The 16674-nt window shown below is 45.9% G+C and overlaps 1 protein-coding gene across 1 annotated transcript; it reads left to right on the forward strand.

Annotated features, from left to right (window-relative positions):
- The first annotated feature begins 3035 nt into the window (after positions 1–3035).
- Positions 3036–16083, forward strand: etaa1a (ETAA1 activator of ATR kinase a). The gene is made up of 6 exons (XM_007892269.2): positions 3036–3198; positions 6786–6908; positions 7851–7927; positions 11595–11698; positions 12197–14415; positions 15131–16083. The coding sequence occupies exons 1-6, from the start codon at positions 3045–3047 to the stop codon at positions 15247–15249; spliced, it is 2796 nt and encodes a 931-aa protein (XP_007890460.2). The 5' UTR covers positions 3036–3044; the 3' UTR covers positions 15250–16083.
- The last annotated feature ends 591 nt before the right edge of the window (positions 16084–16674 follow it).

Below are 16674 nucleotides of genomic sequence, written 5' to 3' on the forward strand. Positions count from 1 at the left end.
TCCACTTTACAGTATATCCTGTGAAGCGCTTTGAGACGTCTTGTCGACATGTTAATGCGCTATATCAAATGCAAGATTATTATTATATCAATAAGAATATTGCACCCGACACTGTTCTGTAAAGTAAGCTAAGTGAAAGATATGTTTCAGACTCAACGCTTACTGACTAGATTGAGATTTATGTGCAATTACGGGAGTAAAAGCTAATAAGTAAAGTGAAATATTTTCCGTTGTTTAAACTATTTATCTTATTGTCACTTAATGGTTTCTAGAATTTTCTTTCCGCAAGCCTGTCACTGCTGTTGATTGTTCCTCAGCTATTGAGCGCTGACACCCTCCCAGTAACAGATGGGTAAATCATGTGAATATTAATCAGTCCCAAGTGGGCTCATCAATCATTTTTGATCTGTTGGTTGCTTTCAGCTGTACATTCTAATAGTTTGGGGCTGCGAGCAGCAATCTGCAATGTTTATATTATTCCAAGCAACCTGGATGGCGTTGGGCATCTCACAGACATATTGCATTTCGCTATCAACAGACGCGTACACCCTTCGCTCCCAGCGGTGAGGGGGCGTGAACTAATTATGGACGGGAATAAATAAAACAAGAGTAATACAGTGTTCAACTTGTCACTCCGTGACCTCCACACCGCTCCGACTTCCCCCTCCACACCACTCACCAACCCCATGCACACTGCTCCCTGAATCCCCCCACACCCCACTCCCTGACCTCCCCCATCATGCCACTTAATAATTGATAATATTAATAATAATCTTGATGTATTCCTTTCCAAGTTGGTCATCTACAGTACTAACACTGGGAACCTGCTTAGGATGACTCAGAATTTTTAACTCTACTCACATCCTTTATAACTTCTCATTCCTTTCCAACAGGGAAGGTCTAGGTAGGATTTCAGTTCAATCTGAGACTGGACTGAGTGCACACTTGAGCGCATACAGATAATAATAATAATAATAATAATAATAATAATAATAATAATAATAATCCTTGCATTTGATATAGCGCTTTTCACGTCGGGAGGACGTCCCAAAGCGCTTCACAGAACACACTGTAATGTGAATTGACTGTATATTTGTGGGCGAACGCGGCAGCCAATTGCGCACTGCAATGTCCCACAAACAGTCGTAGATTGAAAATGACCAATTTATTATTGTTTTGGGTTTTGGAGGGATTATTATTAGGCTCAGATGCGGATAGTCAGCCAGTCATTGTGTGTTGCTGTGTGTATATCTGTATGTAGACAGTTAGTCAGTGAGCATCTCTGTTGCTGTGTTTCTCTCTGCGTTTGTGCATTGAGTCAGTGTCTCTGCGTGTGGATACTCTGTATGTATGTTGATATGTCTCTATTTGTGGACAGGCAGGCTGTGTCTCTATGTGTTGCTTTCTCTGTCAGTCAGTCTCTCTCTCTTTCTCTCTTACCAATGCAGTCAGATTGGGCAGGTGTTTTTTTTGTTGTACCAGCTGTTTGTGGAAAAAATGGCTTTGGGCGGGTGTCTAATTCTTTTTAAAAATTGATCTTGAAACCTGCAAAACGTTTCTGTGTGTGTGAACTTTTTTCCCGTTTGAAGACCACTTCTTACACAGTTTCAAAAGCACTAACTTAACTTGGCCATTCTGCTTCCCTATGTAGGAATAAACTGTTTCAGCCACAAATTGCACAGTCACTTCACTTTGCAGTGTATCCTGTGAAGCGCTTTGAGACGTCTTGATGATGTGATAAGGCGTTATATCAAACCCAAGGATTATTATTAGTATTATTATGTTATTACAGTTGAAATGACTGTGTAGAGGTCATTTCTAAACGCTTTTCAGTGATGATCAACCAGACCAATAACACTGCCACGTTACATATGAATAGACGTTACTTTTCTATATTTGAGCTTCCTATTTGAGCTGCTTTTTTGCAGGAGGTTGATATTTTTCACATTATAATCACTTGGGAGAGCCACATCAACAATACTACATGTACAATCTATTTGATTCTTTATGGTAATATCTGGTCAGTTACAGCTGATCGATTACAACTAATTGCTATGATTGTTAGTATACCCGGGCTACTTTGGGGCTCGTATTCAGCGAACTTTGGGCTACAAATGGGTTTTAATTCCTGGCCAACAACTATTACAGATTATCGTTATTATTATTAGATTATTATTATCATTATTGATAATCGACAACGCATAATAACTGAGCTACTTTTGGGCTAGTGCCTTGGGGAAACTCTGGGCTACAAGCGTGTTTCAATTCCTGGCTACCCTGATAGCAAGCAGCCAACACACAAAAAATCCAGCTACTATTTTGGGGCTAATATTTAATGATAATAATAATAATAATAATAATCTTTGCATTCGATACAGCGCCTTATCCCGTCGTCGAGACGCCTCAAAGCGCTTCACGGAATACACCGTAAAGGCGAGTCGACTGCATACTTCGCGGGCGAAACTTTGCAATGGAAATATTTCGTGGGGAGGGGAGGGAGTGGGGGAGGGGGAGGGGAGGGAGTGGGGGAGGGGGAGGGGAGGGAGTGGGGGAGGGGGAGGGGAGGGAGTGGGGGGGAGGGGAGGGAGTGGGGGAGGGGGAGGGAGTGGGGAGGGGGGAGGGAGTGGGGGGAGGGGAGGGGAGGGAGTGGGGGGAGGGGAGGGGGAGGGAGTGGGGGAGGGGAGGGAGTGGGGGGAGGGGGAGGGGAGGGAGTGGGGGAGGGGGAGGGGGAGGCAGTGGGGGGAGGGGGAGGCAGTGGGGGGAGGGGAGGGGGAGGGGAGGGAGTGGGGGAGGGGAGGGGGAGGGGCTACAGATGTGCTTTAATTTCTGGCAACACACACACACACACACATATAATTGGGCTACTTTTGGGCGAGTGTGCGGTGGTTTTGGGGCGACACACGTGGTGGGGTTGCGGCCGCGCTGGGACGCGGTGTGTGTGTCTGACTCTCAGTCAGGGCTGTGCCGGGGGGCGGGATGGCCGCCCCGCCCGAGCCCGAGCCCCAGCCCGAGCCCCAGCCCGAGCCCCAGCCCGAGTGACGGGGATGTGGGGCCGGAGACCGAGCCCGAAGCCGCCCCGGGAGCGGGAGCAGGAGGAGGGGGAGGGGGAGCGGAGCAGCTGCACTCCCCGGGGCAGGGCCGGGAGGCTGCGCCGAGGCCCCAGGCCGCCGGCGGCGGAGGCGGGTGACCGGACTGAGGGTGAGGAGAGCGGCCGCCGCTGGTATCCGAGGCCGAGGCTCGTGCTGAGCAGAGCCCGTCTGTAGGCCGCACCCAATACCCCCCACTGCCCCCAATACCCCCCACTGCCCCCAATACCCCCACTGCCCCCACTGCCCCCAATACCCCCCACTGCCCCCACTGCCCCCAATACCCTCAATACCCCCAATACCCCCAATACCCCTCAATACCCCCAATACCCTCAATACCCCCAATACCCCTCAATACCCTCAATACCCCTCAATACCCCCAATACCCCTCAATACCCCCAATACCCCCACTGTCCCCAATACCCCCAATACCCCCAATACCCTCAATACCCTCCCAATACCCCCTCAATACCCTCCCAATACCCCCTCAATACCCTCCCAATACCCCCCAATACCCCCAGTACCACCTTAATACCCCCTCAATACCCCCCAATACACTCAATAGCCCCAATACCCTCAAACCCACCCAATATCCCTCAATACCCTCCCAATACCCCCAGTACCACCTTAATACCCCCCCAATACCCCTCAATACCCCCCAATACACTCAATAGCCCCAATACCCTCAAACCCACCCAATATCCCTCAATACCTTCCCAATACCCCCCCCAATACCCACCCAATACCCCTCAATCCCCACCCAGTACCCCTTCAATACCCACCAATACCCCTTAAACTCTCTAAATACCCCCTACAACAACAACAAGATTCCATTTATAGAGCGCCTTTCACGTTGGGAGGACGTCCCAAGGCGCTGTACAGTTGGATCAGGACCCGAGGAGGGGGGAAATGGTCAGGGTGAGGGGAGGGAGGGAGCAAGGAGGGGGGAAATGGTCAGGGTGAGGGGAGGGAAGGGAGGGAGCGAGGAGGGGGAAGAGAGTCGAGAGGGGAGCTGAAGGCACGGTCAAAGAGAAAGGTCTTGAGACCGACCTTGAAGGAGGAAAGGGAGGAGCGGCGAAGGCACTGGGGGATGGAGTTCCAGAGCCTCGGGGCTGAGAGGCTGAAGGCCTGGCCACCGATGGTAGGGCGGTTGGGGCGGGGGATGTGGAGCAGACCGGAGCCAGAGGAACGGAGGGTACGGGCAGGTAGGTAGGGGATAGTAGGTCGGAGAGGTAGGAGGGAGCAAGGCCGTGAATGGCCTTGTAGGTGAGGATGAGGATCTTGAATTCGATCCTCTGGGGGATGAGGAGCCAGTGGAGGCGAGCGAGGGTGGGAGTGATGTGGTCCCGAAGCCTGGTGCGGGACAGTACATGAGCTGCAGAGTTCTGAATGACCTGCAGCTTGTGGAGGGAGGTGGCGGGAAGGCCGACGAGGAGAGAGTTCCCATAGTCCAGCCTTGAGGTGATAAAGGCGTGGACCAGAGTTTCAGCAGCGTGAGGGGTGAGGTAGTGCCGTAGTCTGGCGATATTCCGGAGGTGATGGAAGGCGGTGCCAGTTGTGGCGCGAATATGAGGGAGAAAGGACAGCTCAGGGTCGAACATTCATATGGCACCTTATCATGTTGTTGAGACGTCTCAATATACTGTAAAGCGAATTGACTGTAGTTTGTGTAGTGTCCCAGTGACAAAATTATTATTTTTATATGAAGGGATTATTTAATTGCTTTGCATTGGTTATTTCTTTTCAAACAGTCCCATTTTAAATGTTTTTCCGCTCAAGAAGTATTCCATTCGTTGCAAAAGGCTTCGTTTAGGGGCTCAGTTTGGAATGAAATGAAAAGACGGTGGCAAAAAAAGGGGTTGCAAGCCGTCTTACTTTTATCTGGATCTTATTAGAGTGTCGTAATGAGTTGCAAACTAGTTATGCAGTTATCAAAACTCATCAGTTCCAAACAAGCGTTGCTTCTGGTTATGCTCACTGCGGCAGCACACACATAAACATACGTACATACATACATACACACACACTAAACAGATGCTGAGAAGGTTTAGCGTGGCCTCAGTGAAAATGACAGCGGGCAGTCTTTGCCCTGTTTATGATCCTCGGCCACCACCTGCGGAGTTAGCTCAGCTTGACATTACAGATTTCTCAACATCTATTAGAACATCATATAAAATGTAATTCCTTGATTCAGTCCATGTGAAAATAACTTCCGACTACTGGTAGAAGGGCATCCATTGATTTGTCGGACTCCTTTCATCAAAGCATCAAAGATAATGTGTCTTTTGCAATAAATAGGCGGTCAATTGGGTCCGCCTGCAACATTTTTGTTCTATCGCATTTAAAATCGTAATGGATTAAATTGGGGATTTGGGCACCAAGTGAGGCATTTATATTATTTCTGTTAATCACTTTTGAGAAATGTGCTTAAAGAAGGTGCAGACGACACCTTTTTTGTAATGAGCAATTACTCAAATCGTGCAAAATTAAAGTTCGCTCAATAAGTTTGTTCCTCTGTCTGATCCAATCTAAATCGTCTGAATCCACCCGTAAAACTTTCCAATAAGGCAACTCGTTGTTAGTATAAACACAGAAGTCGCTGGGAACCATCCATGGAGAGAGGAAAATTAGTTAATGTTTCAGGTCTATGACCTTGCGTCAGAACTGGACTTTGTCACTAAACTGTTGTTAGTGTTGTACCTATTTTCTTTTTAAAACTACCTGGCTCAGTTGTTAGCATTTCTACCTTAGCGTCAGAAGGTTGTGCGGTTAAGCTTCAGGACAGAACATTGAACTGCAGGTAATCTAGGTGCCGTAGGATGTTCTCCTGACACGAAAGGAGTTATGTAAACGCAAATTTGGATTGTGACATTCCCAGCGGAATCACTGCATTATCAGTGAACCCGTTTGCCTGTTCAAGTGGATGTTAAAGATCTCATGCCACTCTTAGAAAGCAGAAAGGAGTTTCTCCAGGTGTCCTGGCCAACAATTCCCCATATAAAATGACCATAAGACGTAGGAGCAGGAGTAGGCCATTCGGCCCCTCGAGCCTGCCCCGCTGTTTAATAAGATCACGGCTGATCTTCTAACCTAATTCCATTTACCCCCCTATCCCCATATCCCTTAATCCCTCTATCCTTTAGAAATCTATCAACCTCAGTCTTGAATATGTTCAAGGACTGAGCATCCACAGCCTTCTGGGGTAGAGAATTCTGCAATTTCACTACCCTCTGAGTGAAGAAATGTTTCCTCAACTCATTTCGAAAAGACTGACCCTTAATCTTGAGATTATGACCCCGAGTTATAGATTCTCCAACCAGGGAAACAGTCTCACGGCATCTACTCTGTCAAGACCCTTAAGAATCTTATAGGTTTCTATAAGATCACCTCTGATTCTTCTATATTCTAGAAAATATAGGCCTAGTTTACTCAACCTATCCTCATAGGTTAACCTCCTTATCCCAGGAACCAACCTAGTGAATCTACGCTGCACCCCCTCTAAGACGAGTATGTCCTTTCTTAAAAAATGGTCCATTGGACATTGCTTTGCACAAATTGGCTACCGTATTCGCCTACAAAATGCGGTCACTGCACTTTACAATAAATCCTGTCCAAGGGCTTTGAGGCATTTCGTCGGAATGATAAGGTGCTATATCAAATGCAAGGATTATTATCATTAACTTTTTTTTAACCTTTCAGAAGTATTGTCTCAAAAAACTCCACAAAGAAGATCACAGTATCGACATGATTCCCCTTGCAATGATTCACAGCAACAGCAAGAGATATATTGGGATCAGCATTCTCCAACCACGTTTAAATTAGGTAATTCAATACATTTATTGTCAACTGGTGACTATCCTGTGGTGGTGGGGGGGATGGGGGTGTTACTGATGTCTTCCCGGAGCTGAACTGGCTCCAAAGTGACATGTTCAGCAATGGAATAGAGTTGAGTCAACTGTGGCGGTCTCGGTATTCCAGTTCCTTAGGCAGTCGAGTCCGAAGTCCTCCAGGGCACTGCTGATGACAGAGCTGCCAGCCTGGCTCATCAGCAGAACTAGGAAGGGCAGAGAATCGTTGCAGGCACTTTCTCCCGGTGTCCTGGCCAACAATCCTCCAGATTCATTCACTGTAAAATGAATTGATGTATATTTTGTGGGCGAAACACGGCAGCCAATTGCACACAGCAGTGACCCACAAATACTTGTGGATTGAATGACCTAATTTTATTTAATCAATTTATCTATTGAGACCAGATTTAAGGAATCTCCTGATTTTCTGCACAGTTGTCTCGCGGGCTAAAACCAGGCGAAATTTCAGGCCTCGATACTTTCGTCTATCATTTAACCATTTGTTCACTATAAGTATATTTGATGTACTTTTGTACCTTTGACAGATCCGTTTTCTGCAATGGTTGAAATGCATTCAACAGACCAGCTCACACCCACAGTATTTACGTGATATATATATATATTATAAGGGAATAATTTTTTTTTAAAGAATTATTGCTAGAAAAGTGATCCGCCAGTCGACTAACAACTGGGATCCTACTTACTGCTAGGTAAATAGAGACGTGTGGAGTAAGGAAACACCTGCTGGGAATCAAACTCATGTCTCTTGCATGCATTTGATATAGCGCCTTATCACGTCTTTGAGCCGTCTCAAAGCGCTTCAAAGAATATATTGTAAAGTGGATGGACTGTGTATTTTGTGGTAAAATAAATCTGGTGCAAACATTAATGCTGCGTCTCACCTCTTTGTTTTCAGGCAATGGAAAGAAGACATCTGCAGCATGTCAACACGAGGTGAAAATATCGGATGTTGTAAAACGCATTGCTCCGCAGGTAACACTGACTACTTGACCAGGGTGATCTGCTTTCTGTCAAATCACTCCTCAGTGAATCATTTGATTCTCAAACAAACCAAGCGGCAAACATAGTCGCTCATGAGAATGGCTTGGAGGTAACTACCGTTAACCTAGATCCTCTTCGCAAGTGTCAATGATAATAATTGTCCTTACATTTGATGCAATGTCAAAGCACTCCATTCAAAACATCTCAAGGAGCTTCACGGATTTGCTGGTCATTTTCAATCCACGACTGTTTGTGGGACATTGCTGTGCGCAATTGGCTGCCGCGTTCGCCCACAAATATACAGTCAATTCACTTTACAGTATATTCTGTGAAGCGCTTTGGGACGTCTAGAAGACGTGAAAAGCTCTATATCAAATGCAAGGATTATTATTATTATTATTTTGGGGGTGAAAACAGCAGCCGGTTTGCGTCCTGCAACTTCCCAAGAACCTCCATAGTCGGCTGATCCTCCACTGCCGTGCCTGTGTTGTCAGAGGTGCCATCCTTTGGATGAGACATTACATCGGGGTCACATCTGCCTATTCAGGTGGACGTTAAAAGATCTTGCGGCACTACTCAAAAAATGAAGTGGAATTTCTCCCGGTGCCTTGGTGAACAACCACCAAGATCAAATTAATCGTTCACTTCATGGCTTTTTGCTGGTCATTGCCTTGCGAAATTCGGCTGGCACATTTCTTACTGCTCTGTTGTGGCAACTTTTCCGCTATGGTAAAAAATGGTAAACCTGCACTTTCCTCCTACAGAAGTAATTTTGTCAATGATTTGCCAATGATTGCTGTCGCTTGAGAACAGGGGCGGTGTTCGCCTGTCTGGGTATGTGGGGAAACTTGTTCTTGTGCTGCAACACAATCTGCAATTGAGTTTGAATCTATACTTTCACTAAATTACAGTAAACTCCTGTTAACTCATCACTCCCAAGGGAAAAGGGCTCAGTGCCAAGTTATTCAGAGTGGTTAGCTAGGCATCATATCTATCTATAGGTAATAAAATGACTATGTCTGTCTATGACATTGTCAATGTCTGTGTGTGTGCATCTCAATAACTGATTGACATGATTTATATTGGAAAGGTCTGACAACTGGGAGTGACATGGGCGTATTTGTTTTCGGATATCTCCTATCGTTCATGAGTTACGACCTAAAATGTATTTCAGTTTTGGGTTTTTCACTGCAGTTACACCTGGTGGCCGCTGAGTCAAAGTAGCTGTGGCTTCCTGCGTCACAGAGCACGCATGTAGCCAAGCAGCAGTGGGAACAAGATAAAGAACACAGACGAAGCTAAGCCGCCGCAACAACAAAATTGCATTTTTAAAGCGCCTTTCAGGTCGGGAGTACGTCCCAGTAATTATAAAGTATATATATATCATAAAGATGCCTAAGCGAAAATCCAACCTTTCAAGGATAATTAAAAATGGTAGACAAAAGAGAGAAGGCCATTAAATGAAACTGAAGAACAAAGAACAGCGCAGCTGCACTTCACTGCTGAAAGGACAGCAACAGCACGCAAAATGGGTTGGCCACTCAAAGAACAGCACGGCTAAAATGAGTCCTCCCACAGGAGTCCTCCCAGCTGAGTATAAACAAAGATGAAATGTCTGTCTGTGTAACAATCTACGTTGCATATGGGATCCTTTTATTGCAAGCGAAGCTGCAATGGGTACAGCTAGTACATAAATAAATCCAGAAGGGATACTGGCAGCATGATGACTTGAGTGGTAGTGACAAGTTAAGACAGGGTCAAGTTATCAGGAGTTTACATTAATTGTAGTAATTAATAATTAAAACAATTGTCAACGACAAGGAAGCAGGCTTTGCAGTATAGTTTGTCCACAAAAGACACAATCAATACATTTGAAGTTTACACATTACTATGAAGCGCTTTGAGATGTCCACCTGACATTAAAGGTTCCTTACTGTATTATTACAGTCAACTGATATCTCAACCCCTGGCTTAACTTGTCTCTACCACTTAAGTTATCGTGCTGTCAATATCTTGGCCGCATTTATTGATGTATTTATATATATATAACTCGTCATTGAGCTTTTTCCCTTGGAGTGTCAGGAGTTTACTGTACATTTTTTCTTTGCACCAATGTTGGACTGGTCTTAAGTTGAAAATGATTGGAGTACAGGATTGTCCTCTTTCCTTACTGTTTGTATATGAAAAAAGTAATTTATTTATCAAGATTAAACTCTAAATTACAATTTGTAATCTGTCTTGTTTCAGTGCAATTTGATAACTGCCTTTTAACGTAGGTTGAATCCCACTGGCAAATGTTATGGTATAACGGGTTCAAATAATTTCAAACAAACCAGCTATATCCTAAATGATTGTGGCAGGTTCTTGTTCCATTCACACAGTAGAAATCTTAGGTTGGCTGAAAGTTATCAGTTACGTCTTATCAAAATCACCTGTTATCAGATAGTGATCCATTCAAGCCTGCTGTGTATACAGGCTGATAGCAGAAGTGCCAAATACATTCATTGAGTGAATATTTTAGATATGGCGCAAACATCTACATTTGCCTACTCGTAGATGCCGCATTTGACTCTGATAAGTTGAGAATTACTTGTGGATGTTTTGACTTTTGTTTCTTCTGAATGCGAGTCCTTGTTTTGTTGACATTGCTCACCCTGCAGGCTGCCATTTACACGAAATGGGCAGGTTGAGTACAACTGGAACTTTACAGAACACTGTCAAATCTACCATCTCTGCAAATATCTGTGGTCTGTTAATTAAAATCCAGTGGAAAACCACCGACCGATTCAGACTCCATAATTACAATAACCTCAGAATTTGAGGGTAACTGAGAGCGTGCTCAACCCTGTAGCGCTAATATCATTGATGCAGGTGCCGGAGCTGAGCAAGACAGTCGGTTTGAACCCGTCCACACCCAGGGTTTCTAACAGACACAGCAGTCTTCCGCAGCTTCAACTCATAAGAGAATGCAAAGGAAAAATGGAAAAGAAAAAGAGAGGTTACCCCATTTGTTTTAAAATCGCAGCATGTTACAGTGAAATGCTGTAAAAGCACGTTGGGGTACTCGGTACATAATGATTATCCTTACCGCACCTTTCATGTAGGGAGAACTCCCAAATCTCTTCAAAGGATTTTACTGTGTAGTGTTGTGATTATCTTGTACCCAAACTTGATATCCAATTTTTGCACAGACTCGTAAATATTTTGTGTTTACACAATCTCATTAACAACCATGAAGTGAATGACCAGTTTTATCTGATGGATTGATTGTTGGCCAGAATACCAGGAGAAACTCCCTTGTCTTTTTGAGTAGCCCCAGTCATTCCAATTCAGAATAAAATCAAATTATGCATTTTGAAGACTTGGTAAGGTGTGGGGATTGTTGGCTAGGGCACCAGGGAGCAATTCCCTTCTTATTTTAAATAGTGCCATGGGATCTTTATTGTATATCTGGACAGGCCAACGGGATCTTGGTTTAACATCTCATCCGAAGGACAGCACCTCCAAAGATCCTCCCCACCCTTCCACCCACCTCGTATTTATACTGTATTGTGTATTATAAATGTATTGTATTGGAATGCAGTTTAATCAAAGTAGAACCCTTTGCAAAACATTCTTATTGTAAATTAATGTACTATTTAATATTTTCTTTCATCAGCAATCGAATTCCACGGTACCGATGAATATATGGCTTGGGGAGGATGCAATGCAGCATTCCCCTTCTGGTCCATTTCGATCAAGGCCCAAAATAAACCATTCAAGGTAAGCAACACTAATACATTCCTCTCTAGCAGAGAACCTGATTAAAGCTGGCCGTCTTGAAAAATTTACTGTTCGTTTTGTCCTGTAGCGTATTGTTTGGAGCACTTGCCTTGCAAGCGCTCTAACCTTGGGTTTGATTCCTGGGTAGGGTGAAACCTTAGGCAAGCTTCTTTACTCCACAGAAAGTAGGAATACGGTTATTAGTCGATTGGCCGATCGCTTTCTGTGGATAATAATCCCCCCGCCCCCCAAAAAATGTGAACATTCAATCCACGACTGTTTCTCAGACGCTGCTATGCCCAATTGGCTGCCGTGTTTCACCCACAAAATGTAAAGTCAATTTATTTTACAATATATTCTGTGACGGCTTTGAGATGTCTCAAGATGTCACATGATAATAAGGCGCTATATAAAATACGAGGATTATTATTATTTCACCCCATTGTTTCGAAGATGGTTGCGCAAGAGGATTTGTTTTAAAATGTGCCTTTATTTCAGGTGGCAGAGAAGTACAGAGGAAGAGCTGATGAAGCTGGCGAAAGAATTTGACCGAAATCTAGTGGAACAAGATGTTAGTCACGAAGAGAACACGATCGAGATCAATCAACGTTTGGTGTGTGGTGAATCAGAACAAATAACATGGCCCCAGAACTGTGTCATTTTGTTGTCATCGGATCCAGTAACTGGGTCTAATACAGGCAACGCTGCTCCCACAGTCGAGCTCCACAGACAAAACTTCAGCCATCCACCACTGAATGAAGAAGCCGAGGCTGCCGTCAACGCTTTGTTTGATGGACCCACTCAACACATCAGTGGGCCATTGAGTCAGTGCTGCTCGGGGGATGCAATGAGTCAAAGAGTCGGGGAAGGCAGTCATCCTACCAAAGCTCTCACCAAGTCAGTGCATACCAACAGAGATGTCTCTTCACAGGTCAATAAGTGTAGCAAAGGTAGCCATGTGAAAGAACCTTTAGATCAGTGTTTGTCTCTGAAGAATGCAGGCTTGCTCTCTGAACAAAACAGCAGAGCCCAAGCTGTAGCATCACTTGACTTTGATCAGAGTAAGTGTCTCCTCGCTGGCAGATCGACCGTCTCGGAAAACGGCCAAGGGACGCCTTGTGAGACCGGGACCGAAAGCTGCCCTATCGGCCTGCGAGAGGACAGCAGCGTTGAGTCCCAAACCGGAGCGGGAATGGTGTCTTGCCAGACTGCAACAGCTCCAACAAACGACGAGGGGTTTGACGACTGGGACAGCGACGACTGGATGGACGATGACTGTTTCAGCATGGAAATTACCCAAAACCCAGAGCTTATCGTCAGCCCGAAGGATATCCCGAAGCTGCCAGATTGTAGCACAGACACTGCCAACCAAAGCGAGGGCAGAGAGGCTAAAGATATAAGCAAGCCGGGAGTTCCCTCCAGGAGTATGGCGCTTCCGTCGCATTTTCAGAGTCCAACCGGTAAGTTGAAAGACACCAAAACGGTTGCCAAGGTTTTGCTATACGGGAGGGGGTCTGAAAGACCAAAGCCCAGGGCGACTTTTATGTTACAAAGCAGATCCAGCAATAGAGTTACTCCAGGTGGTTCTGACAAAGAAAGTAAAGTGCCCGTAAAAGGCGAAGAGAATCGATCGCAGGAGCTTCCGAAACCCTATCAAGTCGCCCCCTCGCTCCATGCCTTTCAGACGTTCCCTTGTACAAAGCCGAGGTTGGGGAATGGTGGCCAGCAGGGCAGCGGAGAGACATTCTCCCATTGCCCAAAGCCCGCCCTGGCTCCCGGCCTGAAACCCAAGCAAGAGGAGGCCATCGCTCAGCGGACGCTCGTCACGCAGAGAACGATTGACCCACCAAAGCAAAGCACAGCGACGACGACGACGACAACTCTGCCTCCGGTGGATGACTGGAATGATTCAGAGTTTTCGGACGAGGTGCTGGACATGCTGTCCCAATCTGACCGGCTCTGTGAGCTGGAGGAGGAGGAGGACGACGAGGACCTGTACAGGGTGTGCGATGACGTAGAAAGGTTGATGGAAAACCAGAACGCCGGGCTGGCTACAGCCGAGGAAAAGCCAGGGCCTAAAGCAACCGCTCATTGCCCTTTGCCCACAGCCATGCGGATTAGCCCCTTATCCAAATGGCCGGATCCATCGCTCAAACCATTGAACGGAGATCGAGCTGCCTCCAAGCCAGGAAGCCAAGGCTGTTCGAGGGGGCAGCCTGTTGCGCACACCAATCCTCTGAGAAACCCCCCCAACACGTTGCCTTTCGCAACCACCTTCCACACAGCAGCCCATCACTCGAGGGCTTCCAGCGGCCTCCAGAGCAAAACATCGGGACATGCCACCAACTGGAGCAGGTCCCTTTCCATGTCTGCTCTGAACTCCAGCTCCGGGAACCATCCCGAATTGATCCCAGCTCCGAACAACCCCCGAGGCCCGGGGGCGTTCAAGTCCTCTGTTGTTACGAATCGCGCAGCGACGAACTCCCAGGCTGCGTCTGCCGCAAACGGAAAGCCGAGCTCCTCCAAATATTCTTTCTCCAGGATTACGAGTTGCTCTGGCAACGGTGCTCTGGGGAGCCATGTGACAAGCAGCAGGAAGACTTTTGGCACCGCAGGTCGCTCTAGTCTTCAAGCAAACGTGCCGAGTACAGCAGTGCAGCATCACCGAGGCTTGCCTTTGAAGAGACTTCATTCCGACTCTGCTATACAGACCAAAGGTGAGGTGTTAAACATTCATTTCAGATTCAGAACTCTGCAGCTCGTGTCGTCTCCAGCACTGAGTTCCGTGAACCCATCACCCCTTCCTCGCCTGGCTCCACTAGCTCCTCAAACCCCAGAGGATAGAGTTCAGAATCGTCATCCTTGTTTTCAAAGCCCTCCAAGGCCTTGCTCCTCCCGTACCCGACCTCGCCGGCCTCCATAGTCCCACCATCCAGCAGGTCTAACTAATCCCAAACTTTGCCGCCCGACTCCTCACTCGTACCAAACTCTGCACACCCATCACCTCGATCCACGCTAGGCTACACTGTCTCGATTTCAAGAACCTTCTCACCCTTATAACAAATCCCTTCATGTCCTTGCACCTCCCTACCTCTCTAACTTGCACCTACCCCACTCCTCTGTTCACTCAGCGTACACAGGCCTGTTGCATGTCCCCCGCTATCCCCCCACCATCATGTCACCATTGCCGGCTGAGCCTTCAGCCACTAAGCCCCTAACCCTGGGGACTCCTTGCCTCATACCCTCTGCCTTGCACCCTCTTAAAGACCTACTTCTTTAACCGTAGCGGTGTAATTTGTTGTTGTTATTCTCCTGTGCTCGGTGTCCACTTTTCAACGTTCCGAGGTGCTACTCTGCCTGAAGGGCGCTGTAAAAATGCAAGTCAGTGTCATTGTTTAAGCTTTTTTTTCAATATTTACTTCGTTTACGCAGTTGTGAAGACCCCACCGAAACCAGTGACAAAGTGCTCACAGGCGGAGATTGAACGGAAAAAGCTGGAAGCCTTAGCACGGAGAAGGCTAAAACTGCAAGCCATTTCTCCCAATATGTGACTTTGCAGATGTAAGAGAACAATTGCTCTCTGTGAGAATGTCATGTACTCCTCAAGTTAGAGCAGAGCTTGATTTAAGAAGTGCACTTTTTTTTAAATTTATAACGAGATTGTCTTGATTTTGTGATTTGTTTTCTCTGTGAGAAATCTGGCTGGAGAATCGTGTTGTTGACTAGTTGGCAGATGAAGACCTAATTTTGCTTTGCTAAAAAGAAAATGTTACATTATTTTTTCCACTGACATAGTGGCCTAAGACAGTCTTAAAACATTTGCACCATTCCACATCAAGCATTTGCAGAAACTGAGCAGTAAACAATGACTATTCGTTTAGCATTGGCACCCTCGGACAACCCTCTCTGAAGTCCCAAACCCTACGTGAAGAGCTGTTTTGTCCCTGGTTTATTTCTTGCTTTTTTCATTAATTTGTGGCATTCCAAACCTGTCATAAAGTATTATTCAGTCACCACACACGGGATCGAATTTGCTTGTCGTTTCAATCGCACATCGATCTGTTTGGATCTTGGATTCGGCTTTCGGAATTCTGCCTTCCTCTCTCCCCCCCCTCTCCTTTTAGAAAGTTTTTGTGCTTCGTCTCTCGCAAGTTGAACTAAAACCCAGTGTAAGTCCAAATTTACTCTCGGTTCATTGTTGCCTGATACTGTAACGTCTTCACAAAAGGGAATTTTATTTTTATTTTTCGGATTTCATGTGGAAAGCATTCTTGCTGGCCCCTCAGTTGTAGCTCAAGAAGGCAGTCGCTAATCTCAAATGTACCAGTAATCTCAAACTTGCAAGCGAGAGTTTCTGGGTGGGGTGAAACCTTAGGCAGGTTTCCTTACTCCACAAACCTCTAGCAGTAAATAGAAACCTGGTTATTAGTGATTGGCAGATCGCTTTTCCAGGGGTAAAATCTCCTCAATTTTTTTTTAACTAATAATAATTCGTTCACTCTGTCCACGACTATTTGTGGGACACTGTTCTGCGCAATTGGCTGCTGCGTTTCGCCCACAAAATATACAGTCAATTCACTTTACAGTATATTCTGTGAAGCGCTTTGAGATGTCTCAAAGACGTGATAAGGCGCTATATCAAGTGCACGGATTATTGTTAAGTATAGGAAGACAAACTTAAGCTATCAACTCTCAGCTGAAGGAACATTTATCTCCCCTACATGAGTACTCCACTTTGTTTTCAAACCTTTTAACTTGGTGTGTACAGCCTTAAGCTGAAAGAGCTCAGTGGGGGAGAGGGGAGATGCAGCAAGTTCTCTGGTCCCAATCTAAAGCCTTGTGTGCAATGTCTCCACGCTGCCGTGTTAGCTTGACCTTTGGAAGGTAATGTTTTGGTTACTGTACATATGTAAGTGTGTGTGGCGTACCTGGTGTTTTTTAACCAGTGTCTAGACATTTAATAAAGAGGATTAATA

Source organism: Callorhinchus milii, unplaced genomic scaffold (genome assembly GCF_018977255.1).
Source record: "Callorhinchus milii isolate IMCB2004 unplaced genomic scaffold, IMCB_Cmil_1.0 Scaffold3, whole genome shotgun sequence".
NCBI classification, from domain to species: domain Eukaryota; kingdom Metazoa; phylum Chordata; class Chondrichthyes; order Chimaeriformes; family Callorhinchidae; genus Callorhinchus; species Callorhinchus milii.

Coding starts and splice junctions, on each gene's coding strand:
- etaa1a (XM_007892269.2), top strand. CDS start 3,045: ATGTGGGGCCGGAGACCGAGCCCGAAGCCGCCCCGGGAGCGGGAGCAG. Junction 6,909..7,850: donor TCCAACCACGTTTAAATTAG/GTAATTCAATAC, acceptor CTTTGTTTTCAG/GCAATGGAAAGAAGACATCT. Junction 7,928..11,594: donor TAAAACGCATTGCTCCGCAG/GTAACACTGACT, acceptor TTCTTTCATCAG/CAATCGAATTCCACGGTACC.